This window comes from Erpetoichthys calabaricus, chromosome 16 (assembly GCF_900747795.2).
Source record: "Erpetoichthys calabaricus chromosome 16, fErpCal1.3, whole genome shotgun sequence".
NCBI lineage: Eukaryota > Metazoa > Chordata > Cladistia > Polypteriformes > Polypteridae > Erpetoichthys > Erpetoichthys calabaricus.
Window position 1 is genome coordinate 49195428 of NC_041409.2, and position 21822 is coordinate 49217249.

Genomic DNA, 21822 nt, shown 5'->3' on the forward strand with positions numbered 1-21822 from the left:
GCCAAGTGTGAAGCGACCAGGTTGAGAATAAGCACCTCCATGTCTAAGGTCATGTTCTCAGTCAGAAAAGGGTGTAGTATTCTCTCCGGGTTGGGGATAAGGTGCTGCCTCAAGCGGAGTTGGTTAATTAAATGTCTTGGGATATTTTTGAGTGAGGATAGAAGCGAGTATAAGATTGACTGGCAGAACACAGAAGTATCTGCAGTCGTTTGGACAATGTACTGGTTAGTCATTGTAAGAGAGAGCGGAGTCAAAACTCCTGATTTACCGGTCGATCTACATTCCTACCCTCATCTTTTGATTGCAAGTGGTAGATAGTGACTGAAAGAACTAGATTGTGGATACAAGTAACAGAAATGAGTTTGCTTCTCAAGGTGGCTGGGAGGAGCGCAAACATTCGGAAGGAGCTCGAAGTAGAGCCCTGTTGTTCCTCCATATCAAAAGGAGCCAGTTGAGGTGGTTTGGGCCAACAGTAGGATACCTTAAGGCAGACCAAAGACACCATTGGGGAGAATATCTTTCATCTGGCCTGGGAGTGCCTTGGTGTCCCCTTGTTGATGGGGAAAAGGGGACATCTGGGCATCTTTGCTTAGTCTGCTGGCCCTGCAACCCAAACTGGAATAAGTGCCAAAGGGTGAGTGGGTGGATGGATGGATGGATAAATAGGGTGGTGAGCCTGATGTAAATAACTATAGTCCAGTAAGCTTAATGTACATCACAGGTAGATTTATGAATGAAATTATTAAGGAAAAGATAGAGCAGCACATGACAAGAAGTGAAATTTTACCAAATACTCAATGTTGGCAAAGGTGAGGAAGGTTGTTTCACTAATATGCTGGAAAGCTATGGGGAAGCAGCAAAAGTATACATTAGGTGTATGTTATATTTAATTCAGATGGCTTTTGATAAGATATCACATGAAATGTTAGTGATCAAATTAAAAGTAGGAATTCCGGGCATGGTGTGTGGATGGGTACTAAATTGGCTCTAACTTCATCCAGTTTTTAGAACTGGATGAAGTTAAGAGTGTTGTCTCTCAGAAGTCCGTGCCGTGTTCACTGCTCTTTAATATACACAAATGATCCGGACAAGAATATAATTAATAAGATGGTAACATTTATAGAGGATGTGAAACTAAGTGGGAAGGTGTTTTGTCTTGGTAAAGTAATATATTGCTCTACTTTCCCCTATTGTATTAATAATAAGTGGCCTTTGTCAGAATGCCTAATCTCACAGACTTACCACTGTTTATAAGGTATTATAGTATATAACTTATCCCCACCTTTTTATATCTATAACCTCAGGCAATTAGGTGTAGTAAAAAGACAAGCAGGAGTTAAGTTACACATAAAATAAAAGTATTACTGATCCATCCATCCATCCATCCATTTTCCAACCCGCTGAATCCAAACACAGGGTCACGGGGGTCTACTCGAGCCAATCCCAGCCAACACAGGGCACAAGGCAGGAACCAATCCCGGGCAGGGTGCCATCCCACCACAGAGTATTATTGATAATATTCATAAATAATAACAATATGCAAAGTACATTTGAATATTGGCAACCATACAACCTGATTAAATGGTGATGTGTAGTTTCAGGTGGCACACAGACTTGTAGTTATTTAAAATGTCTCTAGTTAAGGCATCATTGGTGCTCAGCTTTCTTCAGAACAGGCCGCAAGCCTGTTCAATATGTCTGCCGAGCTGTGCTCTTCATTGTGTTGTCTTCTTCATCTGATGTTAGTAAGAGAGATGCTTCTTCATCATCAGAGGTTAGTAAGAGAGAGAGAATGTGTTTAAGCACTACACATTCATTACAGAGGGACTTGGACAGCATACAGACTTGCGTAGATTTCTAGCTAATGAAATTTAATGTACAGTAAGTAAATGGGTAAAGTATTACATTTAGGTAGTAAAAATGTTTGGTTTGAATACACAATGGGAGGAATGAAAATCTAAAGTACACCTTATGAGAAGGATTTAGGAGTCATAGTGGACTTGACACTATCAACTGCTATAAAGGCTAACAGGATGTCAAGGTTCTATAGAGCCCTGACATGTAGATAACAAGTCCAAGGAGGTTCTCCTGAAGCTTTATAACGTACTGGTGAGGCCTCATCTGGAGTACTGCATGCAGTTTTGGTCTCCAGGCTACAAAAAGGACATAGCAGCACTAGAAAAAGTCCAGAGGAGAGCAGCTAGGCTGATTCAGGGCTAAAGGGCATGAGTTATGAGGAAAGATTAAAGGAGCTCAGCCTTTTCAGTTTAAGGGAAAGAAGATTAAGAGGTGACATGATGGAAGTGCTTAAAATTATGAAGGGAATTAGTACAGTGGATCGAGACTGTTATTTTAAAATGAGTTGGTTATCTTAGTGTGGCAAAACACATAGTAGTAATGATTATTGATTTGCAGCATGATGTTATTTCATGCACCAGGTTGCCGTCAGGTTACTGTTCCAAGAGTTAGTGGATCATTGCATATCACCCCAAGTCTCACTCAGTAGTAACCATGTTTACACATAATGCTGAGCTCTAGTACAGTCGATCATCTAAAACATTACAGAAGAAAAATGTAAATGAACAAGAAGAGCTAAGCTGCTTTGTTTCACAAATTATTTGACTGATGAAGTGACAAAAGCAAAATTTGCAATATTGTGGAACAAGAATAGAACAAATGAAAGCAGCCCGATATGGATTATAAGTGTCTGAAAATTAAATTTAAGTGTTTGTGCTGATTCATTTTTGTGTCTTTTTACAATATAAGGGCAGACATAAGCAGTAAGTGTAAGTAAATAATTTATTACAGGAAGGTAGTAAAATAAACAGTGGGAGTTTTTACACTTAAAAGTACACTTTATGAGTAGAACTAAGGAGCTACAGTGAACACTTCCAACATCATGATAGTGTACATAAGTGATTAACTAGGATGGTGGAATGTTAGGTAATATAGCTTTAGCCACAACGGGAAGTATAATACATTTAAACCTGTTTTTCTCTTGCTCTATGTGTACCTTCAGCAACCTTTTCTCTGTGTCCTTGTGTGTCTGAACCTCTCTTGTGTGGAGCTTCCTGTCAAGTGCACTCCCGTAAAGCTTGCTTCTCAGACTCTGTCATTTTGATGTGTCTTGCTCAACTTCTATCTACTTTTATACTTCCCATCTTTGAAGGGGAATCTCAGCATGGCACCTACACCTTTACTCCTCCTTGTGTGTCACACACTTCCTCTTTCAATCGCGCCACTAATGCCAAACTAGCTCTGAGGGATTGGAGACACACACACAACATTTTATTATAAAGTAGATGATGAGTCGAAGGTTAATGTGGGCAGCTAACTTGTGAAGTCTCATCTAGAGAAGGTATGGTCTCTGTATTGCAAAAATGACATTGACATAGCTAGAGAAAGAATGATCAAAGATCCAGAATGTATCATAAGAAAATTAGTTTATTGATTCATTTCTTCATTTTTGCAGTTGGTTTTCCTAATTCATGTATTTTCTTTTTCATTAAAGGAAATTCAGAAGCAATGTCTCTGTATGCAGTATGAAGAGATTAAGAAGACCACCCGCCTCAAGTCACTTGGCAATATTGTCTTCATTGGTCAGCTTTTCAAATGGAAGGTCATTACAGGGAGCCGTGTTCATCAGTGTATTGCATGGCTTCTTAGCAATTGCAGCGAGGAATCTCTGGAGCGCCTCTGCTTGCTTCTGACCACTGTGGGGAAGCAGCTTGACCTCTCTGAAGCCAAGGTGAGAGGCATGTGGTGAAATTTCTAAAATGCTTAAGCTAGCTGTACAGGTGCATACACCTCAGAACCTCCTTCAGTAGCAAATTCTTGTTTCTTTCTTCAATAAATCTGAGTATACTACTCAAGTGTTCTTGAACACAATATTGCAACCTATCAGTGCATGATCCCAACCAATCATATTTTATGTTTTTAAGTTCATCTGAGTGAGTTGGAACCCTTAGGTGTTTAGCCATGATTTCCTGTCTCCCTGGGGTATAAATATGCGGTGACACACAGGCCAAATTTCCTTAGTGATTTTTCACAATGGGAAAGACCCAAGAATATAGTAATGATACACAACAAAAGTCTGTTAATCTACCCATGTCATGATTTCACTTACTATTAGGGCAATGGTTACTAAGTTTGAAGACACTGGAGATAGTTAGAAAACTATTATCAGATGCCATCTTTTGGGAGTTTTGCCAGAGAACTTGGTCCCATTGAAAGCTCCAGTAACATTTGGCAAACTAGACGGTCAAGTTTGTTTGACAGCAAAAGCTTTTTCTTTTTCACTATATTTAGGAGAGTGTTAAAATATTTTCCACTGCTGTTGGCATTACTTAGTTATGTAAGAAAATACAAAGGGTTATTCCCACCTAGGCAAAGCTGCGAGCATTGTGAAGACTGTTTTTTTTTTATTTCTCCAGTACCTTTAATACCATCCAGCCATCCTTGCTAAAATGTACACTCTGAGATATTCAGGTTGTTGAGTCTTTGGTGTCCTGAATAATGGACTGTGTTTCTTTTATGGTTGTTAGTAACACTGGAGCACCACAAGGAACAGTCCTGTGTACTTTTTAATTCACTCTGTATGCCTCGAACCATAAATGTAACGCCAGGTCATGTCACTTGTAGAAATTCTCTGATTCTGGACTAATGGGCTGTATTGAGGGATGACACCTAGTATAGACTTATTTGGAGTTACATTTCTCCTCCTTTCAGTCACCCAAGAATCCCTCAGATCATAAAACTTGTAACAAGATATTTCTGGGTAGGAATATGTGAGTCAAGATATCACATTTTTTGTAAAATGCATATAATGTAATTGCTCCAAACACTGGCTTATTGGTCTTCTTATAATTCTTCCACCTCCTGGGTGCCCGTGAGAGAAACCATCTACTGATTTTTATCCCTGATTTGCCCCATCTCAAGGCAATGCTACAATATCATTAGTAGTGCTCACCTTTTACCCCTAAAAAAGAACTTCCCAGACTTTTTAAAATTGAGAATTGATGTAACATCATGTAGTTTTATAATCAATAATTTCATACAGGAGTCATCAATTCCCCTTTAGATTTTAGCAGTACCACTGCACTAAGTTTGGTATTAAGATTCACTGGCTGTCATCTGGAGCCACTGTCAAACTAAGGAGATAAATCCAGATGTTAAAAATGGTATATATTATAGATACATAACTCTAAACTTGACATACCTTTCTAGAAATATTAACAATTTCTTGTTGAAAATGTAATTTATTAAAAGACTATATAATTTGGTCACTTATTCCAAGTGTCTGTAGTCTCTTTGTGAAGAAACATTGTCTAATGTTTGGGCAAAATTTTCCCTTAAGTTTCCAATTGTGTCCCCATGTTCTGGTTGAACTCAATTTACTTGACAGTCTCGATCCACTATACTTAAACAATTCATAACTTAAACACATCTATCAGGTCTTCTCTTAATCTTCTTTTGTTTAAACTGAAAATGCTCACATCTTTTCATCTTACTTGGTAGCTCATCCCCTGTAGCCCTGGAATCAGCCTAATTTGTCTTCACTGGACTTTTTCTAGCGCTGTTTTGTCTCTTTTTTTTTTTTTTTTTTTAGCCCAGAGACCAAAACTGTACTCAGAACTCCAGATGAGGCCTCACCAGTGCATTATAAAGGTCAAGCAGAACCTCAAGTGACTTGTACCCCACACATCAAGGCGCAATATAACCTGACATTCTGTTAGCCTTCTTAATGGCTTCTGAAAACTGTCTAGTAGTTGATAGTGTCAAGTCCACTACAATTCCTAAATCCTTCTCTCATAAAGTGTCCTTTCAATTTTTAGACCTCCCATTGTGTGTTCAAACCAATTATTTTAACACCTACTTGTAATCCTTTTAATTTATTTACATTAAATTTTCATCTGCCACAAATCTGCCCAAGACTGTGTGCAGTCCTAGTCCCTCTGTGATAGTTCAATGGTGTTCTCTGCAAACTTAACTAGCTTATGTTTATAAATTATTTGGTAGGAATATACTTATATTTAAAATAGCAGTGGCCCTAGTGTTGACTCTGATAGACACACATCTTAACTTCATCCAATTCTGATATAGTTTCTCACACCATAACCCTCTGATTCCTATGTCTGAGCCAATTCTGAAGCCATCGACAAACACCCTGATATCCCACTTCTTTTAGTCTGATGTCTAGCCTCTCATTGTCCCTAATCAAAAGGTTTCCGAAAGTGAAGATAAATAATATCATATGCTGCACAATGGTTGTAACCTTCTGTTGCTTCCCCATAGAATTCCAGCTTGTTGGTAAAAACATTAAAAGTCCTGGCCTTGCAATGTGTTTCTCAGTCTTTAATTCCTTCCATTAATTTACCTGTGATGCAGCTTACTGGCGTGTAGTTAACTTGGATAATAATTGGCATTTTTCCTGAAAATATGCATCATGGGTTTATATTTGTACACACAAACTTCTTTAAAAGCTCAGGGATAAATATAATCTGGGGCCTCATGTATAAATGGTGTGTAAGAACATTTCCACATTCAAATCACAATGTATAAAACCCAAACTTGGCGTAAAGCCACGCACATTTCCACAGTAGCTCATACCCTGGCGTACACATGTTCTCCGCTCTGTTTTGCAGACTGGCGGCACCCAGCGTCAAAGCAGTGCTACTGTTTCTGTGTGATTACCCTTTCTTTTTTAGATCCACATCCTTGATGTGGCTTTATAAATACACTGAAATTAACTGCATATTGTTTATTAGTTTAATACATCTGATTGTAATTAACCTGTAACAATATAATGGTCCACAGAATGGTCAAACTATTCTAAATACAATAGTTGCTTTAGCATTGTTACTCTCACTGCACCTTCTTCTTCTTCTTCTTTCAGCTGCTCCCGTTAGGGGTTGCCACAGCGGATCATCTTTTTCCATATTACTCTCACTGCACCACTCGGAGTATTTATATTACTGAATCTGAGTGGGGAATCGCAGCTGATCAGAAAGAGAATTATCGGTATACAGCATCTAGCACACACTGCCTCAGCCATGCTATCTATTGAACTGCTCTCATACGGCAAACGCTTCAAAGCCTTTCCTGTACTGACCTTGCGGTTCAGAAACAGTTTCATACCAAGAACTATAAACGCACTCAATCAGTCCATCAACTGCTCCTTGTAGAACTGTTTGTACCTATAAGTTCAATTACCTCACTGTAAACTTGCGATACAGTTATAATATTGCACAACCTGAGCCACATTATAAAGCGCGTATTTACATATGATGACAATATCATTTTTATGATGAAATGCAGCAAAATATGCTTATTATATTATACAGATAAAACTTTAACTTCATTTAAAGAATCTATATTATTAATAGTTAAACATGCGAGGACACAGTGCCGCAGCGCAAGCGCTCCGTTCACTGATTGTTCCTGCCTCGTGCTGTATTCTTGCTGGTGTTGGAAGGATAGATGGATAGAATAATTAAACCCATACTACGAAGATATTTCAATGTTCCTTTAAAAGTTTTGAAGACTCTGCGTTCTAAGCTTACAGATGGCTTAACGTCTATTACAGAGCTGATTGTGTGGCGATTGGGTATTTGGAGAAAGAAAAGTAAGGACAGGAGTTGGGGTTTAGTACGTTTGAAAGAGACAATACTGCTACAATAAAGTATTTCATCAAAGGTCGCGCATGGCGCAGCAAGCATCTTGCGTGAGACATGAACAATCACTGCGCCACCGTGTTCCCATGTTTAACAACATGCTTTAACTCCTGTCATCATGAAAGTATCACGTATACATCTTAGTAATTTTAATTCAGAGAGCTGTAATATTACGAATGTAATGGATTCTGTGTCCTTTCTGAGGAAGAGAAAGCCCGGAAGCACGTAGTGATTCACACACATATAGCACATGGAAGATCAAATACAAAACAAAGCATTTAACGTGCTACTTTAGTTACGATGGGATCTGAGAAACTAAACATTAAACAATTTTAAGATGAAGTTTATGATGATCTACTTTAATGACAAAATAAACTACGTGATTAAAGTGGAAATTTCGAGATTAAAGTTGACATTTCATGCTTTTTTCCCCCCAAAATTTGAACTCTATTGGTCATCTGTTTTTAAACCTACTGGTAAGTACCTCATTTTAAAAAAAAAAATCGGCATGTATGTATTTTCTGTTTAGCTTGCTATATCCTCCTGCCTGTCCAAACAATTTCATACTCAGCAGACCTACTGCCACAGTGACAAATGTTTATGCTGTTTTATGCATCAGCTGCAATTTTTAGTAGCATCAAATATAAGATCATGCTAAATAAATGGTTGTTCTTAATCTTGAATTAAATGCTCTTCTGGTATTTGGTTTCTCTCAAGGAGGGTAAATATTTTTTGATTGTAATATAGGCCTGTGGTTTCCAGTTTTTTTTTTTTTTTTTTTTTTTTTGTCCCCAGTGCTACAGTGATAAGCTCTGGCCTACGCAGGTATGGTAACAGCTGGATAAGTAGCATTATTAAAAAAATATTAAACACCTGAAGCACGTTTCTGGACAGTATCCATTGTTGCCGATGCCATATGTAATGGGGCAAGTCCACCTTAGCACTCTGAGGTTTTTTTTTTTTTTTGGTTTTTTTTATTAATGGATTTGATTGGCTCTTATTCAAACATTTATATGCTGTCAACAAATTGTCTAAACATAACCTGTTAGACCCGACTACCATTTCTAACAAATATCAACTGGCTGTACTTTTAAATAACTTTTGAATAATGTTTAATTGTTTCTATAACATCACTGATCATAAAATTGGGTGATGGGCCCAGCAATAAAGACCACTGCATCACACCTTCCCACTACTGTGTTGAGTAATGTAGTGCTGTCATCATGAGCTTGGGGTGCTACTTAGGACTTAACAGCTACTAAAGGGGGGGGGGGGGAACCATCAAATCCAAGCTAGTCACGACAAGGACAAATGTAAAGTCTTTACAAATAAAAATGATTTATTGTCAACAAAAACGCTCAGTAATTATCAAAGCTACAAAGAAAACAAAAAGGCTCAGAAGGAGTTGCCTGAAAAAGGCAATCCAGTAGCAAGCAAGTCCCAAAAAATGTAAATTCAAAGAGTGGTTCAAAACCATAGTATATGGTAAAAAAAAATGCAGAAAATCCACAACAAGCTCTCAATAACTGAAATCTCGCCAGCACTGTAAGATCATTCAGTAAACCAGAAAGGACTGCTTGTTTCCTCAGCCTGTGTAGTGTTGAGGGTATTCCCTTGATGGAGATGGGCAGGTTTGTCCCACCGCCAAGGGGAACCACCCACCAAATAAAATGAACATCCATCCATCCATTTTCCAACCCGCTGAATCCGAACACAGGGTCACGGGGGTCTGCTGGAGCCAATCCCAGCCAACACAGGGCACAAGGCAGGGAACCAATCCTGGGCAGGGTGCCAACCCACCGCAGGACACACACAAACACACCAAGCACACATTAGGGCCAATTTAGAATCACCAATCCACCTAACCTGCATGTCTTTGGACTGTGGGAGGAAACCGGAGAGCCTGGAGGAAACCCACGCAGACACGGGGAGAAAATGCAAACTCCACGCAGGGAGGACCCGGGAAGCGAACCTGGGTCTCCTAACTGCGAGGCAGCAACGCTACCACTGCGCCACCGTGCCACCCTAAAATGTAATTCATTACATTTTTATATATATCTTATATATATACAGTAATCCCTCCTCCATCGCGGGGGTTGCGTTCCAGAGCCACCCGCGAAATAAGAAAATCCGCGAAGTAGAAACCATATGTTTATATGGTTATTTTTATATTGTCATGCTTGGGTCACAGATTTGCGCAGAAACACAGGAGGTTGTAGAGAGACAGGAACGTTATTCAAACACTGCAAACAAACATTTGTCTCTTTTTCAAAAGTGTAAACTGTGCTCCATGACAAGACAGAGATGACAGTTCTGTCTCACAATTAAAAGAATGCAAACATATCTTCCTCTTCAAAGGAGTGTGTGTCAGGAGCACAGAATGTCACATAGATAGAGAAAACAATCTCTAGCAAACAAATCAATAGGGCTGTTTGGCTTTTAAGTATGCGAAGCACCGCGGCACAAAGCTGTTGAAGGCGGCAGCTCACACCCCCTCCGTCAGGAGCAGGGAGAGAGAGAGAGAGTTTGTTTTTCAGTCAAAAATCAATACGTGCCCTTCGAGCTTTTAAGTATGCGAAGCACTGTGCAGCATGTCGTTTCAGGAAGCAGCTGCACAAAAGATAGCAACGTGAAGATAATCTTTCAGCATTTTTAGACGAGCGTCCGTATCGTCTAGGTGTGCGAACAGCCCCCCTGCTCAATCCCCATACGTCAGGATCACAGAGAGTCAGCGCAAGAGAGAGAGAAAAGTAAGCAATCTAGCTTCTCAGCCATCTGCCAATAGCGTCCCTTGTATGAAATCAACTGGGCAAACCAACTGAGGAAGCATGTAGACCCATTGTCCGCAGAAATCCGAGAACCAGCAAAAAATCCGCGATATATATTTAAATATGCTTACATATAAAATCCGCAATGGAGTGAAGCCGCGAAGCGCGATATAGCGAGGGATCACTGTGTGTATATATGTATATGTATATGTATGTGTGTGTGTATATATATATATATATATAATATAATATATAGCGCTTTTCTCAGTACTCAGTGCTATCCACACAGGGAGGAACCGGGAAGCGAACCCACAATCTTCCACAGTCTCCTTACTGCAAAGCAGCAGCACTATCACTGCACCACCTACACAAAACTAATAAGAAACCCAGAAAAAATGGAAGTAATTAAAAATTATAACAATATTAACATAAAGAATCGAAAATGGACAAAAAACATTTTTAAAGAAATTTGAAAACTAGCCAGGGAGGTCTACCAGCTGCATGTTTTAGCATTGATCTGACCATTTACAGGAAAATTGTCCTTTCTGGTTATACACAATAAGGAAAAGTAAAATCAAATCGTATTAATGTTAATGTTTAAGGGAGAAATGGGTCTTTTACATTTATAGCATTTTTATGTTACAAAATGGTTGAATGTGAAGACAGATGGATGTTTTAAATATTTTGGGATGGCCATTTTGCTGTAAAATATTGTATGGACTTTATTGGCATAATGAGTTATGTATGTAAATCATGAACAATGTTAGGGCTTTCTCTCTGTTGCTCTTTGTACTTCTAGTTGCGTCGCTTTTTTGTTGCTGTGTCCTGTTTCTTTATAACTGTGAAAATGTTGCATTATTTCACAAATTCATATTAATATTTAAAGATATTCAATTACTTAATTTTTTTTATGTGTTATTCTTCCAGGTCCTGTCTTGTGACTATATCATTGAAACATTGAAACCTGAAGATGTTTGTTTTAATTAACATAGGTAGTAGGAACTGGATGGGTGTAGAAGGGAAGCTCAGTCCTAATGTATAAATTATTTTCTTTGAAACAGATTCAAATGGATCAGTACTTCAGTGAAATGAATGATATCATCAAGGCAAAGAAGGTATCCTCCAGGATCCAGTTCTTGTTACAGGATGTGTTGGAATTGAGACAGGCAAGTACACTTTTCCGCTTACTTCACTTAAATTGTTCTCATCTTTTAATAAGCTTAAATAAAGCAATATTGTTTTTTTAATAACCTGTTTAATGTGCCAACATTTTTAATGCTGCCAACCTGTAATCATCCTCAGTTTGCAAAACCTATCACACACACACACACACTGGCACGTGTGCAGTCTTGCACCAACCTGAGCTAAAATGTACTGTGTTAAAATCAGTAAAACCATTAAAGGAGGCTAATGATGACAACATTTGTCACCCCCTTGTCTCACTCTTGTTAATTTAGAAGAACTCCCAGGTGCTTTCTGCCTTCAGTAATGTCAAGAACTAAAGGGTCATGTTAGCTGAAGCTGAATTACCTGGACTGCTAAGACTGCATGCTGAGCTGCTGCAGCCAAATTCGATATAGTAATTGCTATTTTGCCTACAATATGTTGTGTTTTTATAGCATATTTTATACTTAATATAAGCAATAATATAGTTGTAAATGTGTACGTAATTGCAAATATTCACAGTATTCTGTTCAAAGGGAAGTGTGCTATGCAAAATAAATGAATTTAAGTAATTAATCAATGTCCTGTGCTGAAATGACACACTATTACATTGTGCAAATACATTTTGTTCAGGTAAAAAAATGTAGCAAGCATTGTAACAAGTCCTGTTTTTCTTGGCAATCATAACAAATAGCCTTATTACTGTGGTGGCACCTCTACATTGTTTTAAAAATACCATACCAAGTGGACTGGTCAGTGGTTGATTAGAGAAGAAAGGCAAGGAACTAAAGAGGAGAGTATCATCTTTTAAAAGGAAGATCGCTAGTCGACAGTGGGCATTATTGGCTGCTCTCCCCAACTTATGATATCTGTTTGTGGATTGTAAGTTCTGTTTGGAGGATTCAGAGGTGGTTATGCCACCTTAGCGTCACTACTGCGAAAGCTGTGTTAAATTTGTCTCCACTGCAGTCATAATAAGAACACGCCAATGCCAAGACCATTCAGAAATGCAAATCTGTTTTGTTGTGGAATCCTAAGATGATCTATCCCAGGTCGTACATGTTATGCCATGGTAACTGCCAGTGGTTAGCTGCAAACCCACGACCTTTGGATTACAAGTGTTCTGAGAAGCAGTTACTTTGTTGGGAGAGCAAAAAAGATAATTTCTTATACTTTAGCATGCAGGGATTGTCAGTGTGCAGACACTACAAGCAGAGCTCTTCCTGGTAACATCAGCTAAGCTGTCTGTTTCTCTCACTCAGCCCCCATCTTCTCTGCACCACAGACACTGCAAAATCAAAGAAAGCCATAAAAGTGATGTTACACAGTCCAGAAAAGGATTAGGAAAAGCCATTTTCCAACCCGCTGAATCCGAACACAGGGTCACGGGGGTCTGCTGGAGCCAATCCCAGCCAACACAGGGCACAAGGCAGGAACCAATCCTTGGCAGGATGCCAACCCACTGCAGTATATATAATATATAATACAGTCAATGTGTGTATGTATGTTCCAGCATCACTTCTGAACGGCTGGACCGATTTTCATTAAACTTGGTACACATGGTTCTCATTGGTCGACTGAAAATACTGTAGGGTGTCATGTATGCATGTTATCATCCAGTTGGCACTCGGAATGACCACCAGAGGGCGAACTGGAGGTTACTGCCAGCATTCTTTGTTTGAGCGTCACCGCGCCTCTGTTGCTTTGAAATGAAATAGAGTTGGCCGGGTTGGCATCCCAACTATTTTTGGGACTCATTCTGTCTTTGTGACTCGAACAGCCATATATATATACAGTGGAACCTCGGTTTGCGAGTAACTTGGTTTATGAGTGTTTTGCAAGACGAGCAAAAATTTTTAATACATTTTTCACTTGATAAACGAGCGAGGTCTTGCAGTACGAGTAGTTTGTCTGCGGAGCGTCATGTGATCACAACTGAGCTGATGGTTCATCTCTCTCTCTCAGTGCGGGATTGTGGGCAATCGTCTCCTATTCTCCGTCTGAGTCGGCGTGCCTCACTCATATAGTCAACGAGTGTATAGTGTTTACTACAGCATTAGCATTGTGACTGTGTGTGTGTGTGTGTGTGCTGTGATGTGCGAGTCCCCGTCTTGCACCCTAAAACACGAAGCGGAGTCTCAGTACTTTAGCAACACAAGCTTTATTCAGCTTGAAACGGCAACAGCGCGGTTATTTATACACAGACACAGCAGTCAGGCAGGGCCCTGCACATTTATAATGTTCCTTGTTCCTTGTATCACCCATTGACGGCAATCTTTTCAGATTCGCTTTTACGGAGAACTGCTACAGCACTGGGAGACTGTGATTGCTTTGGGACGCTCTTCTGCGTGTCGTCCCGTTGGGTGCAATCCCACAAGAGTTTAGAAACTCACTCACACCAGCCATGATTCTTTTCAAAGGTAAAGTGCAAGTTAATTTGTTTTATGTATTTTTACTTTATATTTTGTATTAATCATTTTTATATGAATAGTTTTGGGTTGTGGAACAAATCATCTGAGTTTCCATTATTTCTTATGGGGAAATTCACTTTGATATACGAGTGCTTTGGACTACGAGCACGTTTCCGGAACGAATTATGCCTGCAAACCGAGGTTCCACTGTATCTTATATTTTAAACGTCTACGCATGGAAGTGTGTGTCTCTGTCCAGCCCAGAAGTGAGAGGTAGAGTCGGGGTGAGGGCTACAGCTCCGAGGATACGCATGCGAGGCCAGGACACCGGCAAAAGGAAACCTCAGAAGAAAGACAGTCGCTTAGCTGCTAAAGCACAAACGATGCGAGCACGTCGGCAACACAAATCCTCATAGCAGAGATGCCCAGAGTAGTTTTTTGACGATTTCAATACTTTCTAGGACTCCGTGCTGTTTTACATAGTTAGTATATAGCAGGCGACTGCCCGCATTACCACCACACCCCTGTTGCTTTTCAAATTGAATAGAGTTGGCCGGTTCTGAACGTCAACTGGACGATAACATACATACAAGAGCGCAAGACAAGGACATTAGTAAGTCTTTATTGTTTGTTAATTTATTTTTAAAGTTGTTGTGTTTTTTTTTAAATTGTTTTTCTCAAACAATTAAAAAAAAAAAAAAAAACTTTTCTTTTCCTCCCTGGCAATGCTGGGTATTTCAGCTAGTATAATATAAAAGTCAATGTATATGTGTGTGTGTGTGTGTATGTATGTATGTTCCAGCATCACTTCCGAATGGCTGGAGCGATTTTCATGAAACTTAGTACACATTTTTCTCATTGGTTGACTAAAAATACTGTAGGGTGAAATCAACCCTAACCCACCTCCTTCTGGGTAGGTTGGGAGTGATCTTGCGGTCTTGTATGCATGTTATCATCCAGTTGACACTCAGAACAACTACTAGAAGGAGATCTGGAGGTGACTGCCAGCATTCTTTATGTCTGAGCGCCACTGCTCCCCTGTTGCTTTTGAAATGAAATAGAGTTGGCCGTTTCCGAGCGTCAACTGGATGATAACATACATACTTCTTTTCCTTCCGGGCAACGCTGGGTATTTCATATCGTCAATAAAAGAAGCGCTTGTCCAGCACCAACAACAATGTTGTTTATTTATTTTTTTTAGCTCGACTGTGTAGTAGTTTTTCTGGATTACTTTATTGTTTTTTTCATTTGTATCACTAGATCTTTATTTCAGTTACATTTTCTTACAAAAGGAAAATATCTTTTTTTGTGTTCGGCCATTTTACTGATCACTGATTAAATACTTTTTTTAAAGTGAAAATCAGCCGATTTAGTCAGCGCATGCTTACTTGTATGTTAATAAAATGTAATTGCTTATGTTTAACAAGAACACCTAATTCATGCTAGGTTGCCCTTAAAGTTCTACAGTTATGTTAGGAAAGTCAGATACTTCTTCAAAACATTTCATGTTAAATGTATATTCACCCACACCCTTCAAAAACTGGATGTAGCACTCCGGTCAGTTAAAGGCTTCCAGCACAGCAGGCATGATAAGAGTGAATCTTGGCTGAGATCAATCCTTACCTGCCAGCCAGTTCCATGAGAAATGACAGCAGTTAGTCCAAATTGACAAAAAAAAAATAAATAACAGAAGTGTTGTTCAGTGCAAATACGCATAATTGGTCCCCTTAAAAGGGAATAAAATACAAACTGTGCAACATATTCATCTCTTTCGACCTTTAGTAAACTTGTAATATCAGATCACATTATTATAATAACAGCTTGGTGCAGGTGAGTCATCATCACGGTGGTTTAGCTTCATTTCCCTACTTTATCAATGGTTTTGCCATTCCCCAGTTTCTCTAAAATGTTACATAAGCATTGGTCAAAGTTGCCATAAATATTTACATGTTCCCCCATCGTTTTCTTTTAGAAATCCCATGTTGTGTATGCACATTGCAAGCTTCTTTTTGTAGTAGGTTGAAACTTTTTAAATGATGGCTCTGGTTAGTCCCTTTAAAATTCTCCTGTCTGCCATGCCCTGTGTGCAAAACACTTCTGTTTGGAAGGTGCTTCCTAGCCAAAAGCATACAGTTCATAGCAGATTCTACTAAAATGGAAGTGGCAATTTTTGCAATCTGAAACTTGCTATAAAGAGTAGGATATGCCTCTGAAATACAATTTTAGTACAGCATGAGACTCTTGATCAGTGATCCCTTTACACCAGTGTTTCCCAAACTCAGTTCTGGTGAAACCCTGTGGCTGCAGGTTTTTGTTCCAACCGGATTCCTAATCAGTGACAACACCTGATAGCACTGATCTCATTTAATTAGCTGGTATTTTTTTGTTCTTTTATTCGACATTCAGAAAAGCATAGCAGCATGATTTTTACATTTATAAGACATTCAGAAATATTTCTGCTTTTGCTATAGATTTAAATACATTATTCCTATATAACTGCTTGGTACATTTTAGTTTGTACTTTCTGCTAAAAAAAAAAAAAACAACAAATAGTAGAGAAAGGTGCAATAGATAGTAAGGTGCAATAACGCAGCATACAAATGAGAATATATACTATATGATATTTGAATTTACAGGTAATGATATATATACAAGGGAGATTATATAGATATGAATACCGATCAGTAAGTACAGATACATGATATGAATATATTTATATTTATTGTCCAAGAAAGGTCCTCGGAGATGTGGATGCTCAGGAATTTGTATCTGGAAACATATTCCACCTCAGCCCCATTTATATGGATTGGGAGGGTTCTGTTGCCTTTAGTTTTCCGGTAATCCATAATAAGCTATTTGGTTTTCTTGGTATTAAGGGTGAGGATGTTGTCAGGACACCGTGTTCCCAGGTGTTGGATCTCCTTTCTGTTGTCATTGTCACTTATCAGTCCTATTACCATGGTCTCGCCTGCAGATTTTATGATGGAGCTGAAGCCATTGTGGACCACTGAGGCAAGTACAGCCACCTTAACCCGATAAAGAAAGGCAGACAGAGACACAAGTGTAGCACACAACATGACAGCTGTAAGTCATGTTAGGCAGAAAACCTGTGAAGGACACAAGCAGGTTATTTTAAATGGTGCTAATGTCTGCTTGACCAATATGGTTAAAAAACTGAGAGTCTGTTATGGTATTAACACTAGAATTACCAGAGCCTACGAAAAAACTCGTAAATCCGTCCCACCTTAAATCGCGTCTTAAATCCGTTTGCACCTCTCCGCCAGAATCCTTTGTCATCTAAATGTGCTGATAAAGCTACTAGCAGCCAGCTATTCCATCCCCCCACCGACTTAGAATGAACTTCTCTCCTAGCTCAAGCCTTGCCTTGATTTGATTACCTGGGATTGAAGTGGAGTTTTACAGTGGAAATAATTCTAGCGTTATTTGGAATACACGCATTTCATGTGTGTTCCATTTCTATAGTTGGCTGTGCAAACACATTTTTAAAACAGAAACGTTTTTCATATTCTAATAGTAAATGACAAAATGTAGGCATAAACTATATAACGTATGAAGCCTGAAGTCCATATATCAAAGAAACACTTTCACAAAAGGTACAAATAAAAGAACACGTGCGCCTTCATGCAAAAAAAAAAAAAAAAAAAAAAGCCGCGTTAGCATGCCACATTGACTTTCTTACTACAACCGCCGTGGTGGCGTAATGGTATCAGCCCCTGACTGGGAATCAGAGGGTGGCGAGTTCGATTCCGCACGGCTCCACTTCGAAAAATTAACTGCTCTTATTCTTACAATTTTAGAATAACAATATAAATTTGATTTCAGTCTGTAACAGGCGGTGTAACTTATGATACTGGTAAAGGTTAGCTTTTTTTTTTTTTTTTTTTAATTCACTTTTCATTCTCGCAGTCACATTCAGAATCAATCCATACAACCCCATCTGACACAGCTGGTTTCACATAAATAAAAGTGCACTTTTATTCAAGACTATAACCGAAGAATAAAGAAAGCAAGTTACAGTTGGTGGTTGATACAACAGCTTGCGTGGTGCAATGTTAAGAACTGCTGATTTCCGATCCGTGCTATATAAAATCATCACATTCAAATATTAACAGTTCCCACACACCCAAGGTTCGCCATTCCTACATTTACAACATGTGTACTTGTTGCAGTGTACACACCTCTCTGTGCTATGGTTCCTATTACAGTGAATGAGCACCTGACACTGTACTTTCTTCCCTGGGGGAAGCTGAGGTCTTAGAACGGAAGTTTGTTGACGCTGTATCATCTTTTCTTTTTCCATCGCCTTTTCCTGTAAGAAGCGACGACGAAGTTCCTCTGCAAGGTGAGCCATGAACACTCTTCTTTTCTCAGCGGACCCCGTGCATGCCTTATACAATACGTGTGCGTTCATCGCTGCTAGGTCAAGGATGTTGTACAACACAGCAACCGGCCACCTGCGTGTTCCTGTGCGCACTGAACAAGCACGCGCCTTCTGGTCCATGATGTCAACGCCACGCTGGGGAAAAAAGAAAGACAAATATATGTGACATTTTGAAGAAATCATTTTATCACCAGAAGAGCACCAGAGTACTTCGTCACACTAATATTTTTTTCATTAGCATACCTTCATGTGGTTGTAGTCTGTGACCGTGTTTGTTTTTTTTTTTTTTTTTATCTTGCCCAATCTCCACATCATGGTGCATTGTGCTGAGAATGCAGACAGACTTCATCTTTTTGGGCACATACACTGTCAGCATGGCACTGGGAGATCTAAACACCAGCGTGGAGAATTGTTCGTGTACTGAACTGACTTTAGCTGCAGGTGGAAGTTCCCGTCGCACTTTGTTCATGGTGCCAAGCAGAGCTGTATTGCGGTGCAGCAGTCTATTAGCCAGCGAAAGTGACGTGAAGAAGTTGTCTGTTGTTACGGTTCTGCCTTTTTGGATTGCGGCAGATTTGGAGACAAAGTACATGTGCAATGCCACTCCTTATTTAGGAAAAGATCCCAGTCGTCCCACGGGAGAAAGACTTTCCGAGTCTGTGGTCATAAAGCTTATGGAGCCATTTCTGGACAAAGGCAGAACCGTAACAACAGACAACTTCTTCACGTCACTTTCGCTGGCTAATAGACTGCTGCACCGCAATACAGCTCTGCTTGGCACCATGAATAAAGTGCGACGGGAACTTCCACCTGCAGCTAAAGTCAGTTCAGTACACGAACAATTCTCCACGCTGGTGTTTAGATCTCCCAGTGCCATGCTGACAGTGTATGTGCCCAAAAAGATGAAGTCTGTCTGCATTCTCAGCACAATGCACCATGATGTGGAGATTGGGCAAGATAAAAAAAAAAAAAAAACAAACACGGTCACAGACTACAACCACATGAAGGTATGCTAATGAAAAAAATATTAGTGTGACGAAGTATTCTGGTGCTCTTCTGGTGATAAAATGATTTCTTCAAAATGTCACATATATTTGTCTTTCTTTTTTCCCCAGCGTGGCGTTGACATCATGGACCAGACGGCGCGTGCTTGTTCAGTGCGCACAGGAACACGCAGGTGGCCGGTTGCTGTGTTGTACAACATCCTTGACCTAGCAGCGATGAACGCACACGTACTGTATAAGGCATGCACGGGGTCCGCTGAGAAAAGAAGAGTGTTCATGGCTCACCTTGCAGAGGAACTTCGTCGTCGCTTCTAACAGGAAAAGGCGATGGAAAAAGAAAAGATGATACAGCGTCAACAAACTTCCGTTCTAAGACCTCAGCTTCCCCCAGGGAAGAAAGTACAGTGTCAGGTGCTCATTCACTGTAATAGGAACCATAGCACAGAGAGGTGTGTACACTGCAACAAGTACACATGTTGTAAATGTAGGAATGGCGAACCTTGGGTGTGTGGGAACTGTTAATATTTGAATGTGATGATTTTATATAGGGGCGGCACGGTGGCGCAGTGGGTAGCGCTGCTGCCTCGCAGTTGAGAGATCTGGGGACCTGGGTTCGATTCCCGGGTCCTCCCTGCGTGGAGTTTGCATGTTCTCCCCGTGTCTGCGTGGGTTTCCTCCGGGCGCTCCGGTTTCCTCCCACAGTCCAAAGACATGCAGGTTAGGTGGATTGGCGATTCTAAATTGGCCCTAGTGTGTGCTTGGTGTGTGGGTGTGTTTGTGTGTGTCCTGCGGTGGGTTGGCACCCTGCCCAGGATTGGTTCCCTGCCTTGTGCCCTGTGTTGGCTGGGATTGGCTCCAGCAGACCCCCGTGACCCTGTGTTCGGATTGAGCGGGTTGGAAAATGGATGGATGGATGGATTTTATATAGCACGGATCGGAAATCAGCAGTTCTTAACATTGCACCACGCAAGCTGTTGTATCAACCACCAACTGTAACTTGCTTTCTTTATTCTTCGGTTATAGTCTTGAATAAAAGTGCACTTTTATTTATGTGAAACCAGCTGTGTCAGATGGGGTTGTATGGATTGATTCTGAATGTGACTGCGAGAATGAAAAGTGAATTAAAAAAAAAAAAAAAAAAAAAGCTAACCTTTACCAGTATCATAAGTTACACCGCCTGTTACAGACTGAAATCAAATTTATATTGTTATTCTAAAATTGTAAGAATAAGAGCAGTTAATTTTTCGAAGTGGAGCCGTGCGGAATCGAACTCGCCACCCTCTGATTCCCAGTCAGGGGCTGATACCATTACGCCACCACGGCAGTTGTAGAAAGAAAGTCAATGTGGCATGCTAACGCGGCTTTTTTTTTTTTTTTTTTTTTTGCATGAAGGCGCACGTGTTCTTTTATTTGTACCTTTTGTGAAAGTGTTTCTTTGATATATGGACTTCAGGCTTCATACGTTATATAGTTTATGCCTACATTTTGTCATTTACTATTAGAATATGAAAAACGTTTCTGTTTTAAAAATGTGTTTGCACAGCCAACTATAGAAATGGAACACACATGAAATGCGTGTATTCCAACTAACGCTAGAATTATTTCCACTGTAAAACTCCACTTCAATCCCAGGTAATCAAATCAAGGCAAGGCTTGAGCTAGGAGAGAAGTTCATTCTAAGTCGGTGGGGGGATGGAATAGCTGGCTGCTAGTAGCTTTATCAGCACATTTAGATGACAAAGGATTCTGGCGGAGAGGTGCAAACGGATTTAAGACGCGATTTAAGGTGGGACGGATTTACGAGTTTTTTCGTAGGCTCTGGTAATTCTAGTGTTAATAACCAGCCAGTTCTTCTGTTAGTCGCCAATATCTGATGTGAATTCTATGAATATGTAATTATGTAAGTATTTATAATGACTAGAATCCAGCACAACATCAGAAGCGTCTGACCATGCCACCGACATTCCTAGCTGCTGGATGGGACATCTGATTTGTCGGTATTCTTCCACTTGGCTGTGATGTCCCAATGCTTCTTTCCGGCCTAAATATGTATGTACCGTATACCGGTTTATGCATTATATTTCTGTGAATGAAAGTTACCTTTTAACACTAGAACTACCAGAGCTTACGAAAAAACTCGTATATCCGGCCCACCTTAAATCGCTTCTTAAATCTGTTCACACCTCTCCGCCAGCATCCTTTGTCCTCTAAATGTGCTGATAAAAGACAAGCTGCCAGCAGCCGGCTATTCCATCCCCCCACCGACTTAGAACGTGAGCGAACTTTTCCCAGCTCACGCCTTGATTGTTTACCTGGGAGTGAAGTGGAGTTTTACAGTGGAAATGATAGATCGTTATTTGGAAGACACGCATGGTTAGGTAATTGGTGAGTTGGGATGCT

At 39.9% G+C, this 21822-nt stretch overlaps 1 protein-coding gene across 1 annotated transcript in view; it reads left to right on the forward strand.

The window, feature by feature from the left end:
- Nucleotides 1-21822, forward strand: part of LOC127526026 (uncharacterized) — a 94748-nt gene that overhangs the window by 55735 nt on the left and 17191 nt on the right. Inside the window, exons 7-8 of the mRNA XM_051919919.1 lie at nt 3512-3748; nt 11503-11607. Of these exons, the coding sequence (XP_051775879.1) occupies nt 3512-3748; nt 11503-11607 (342 nt within the window). The remainder of the gene's footprint in view (nt 1-3511; nt 3749-11502; nt 11608-21822) is intronic.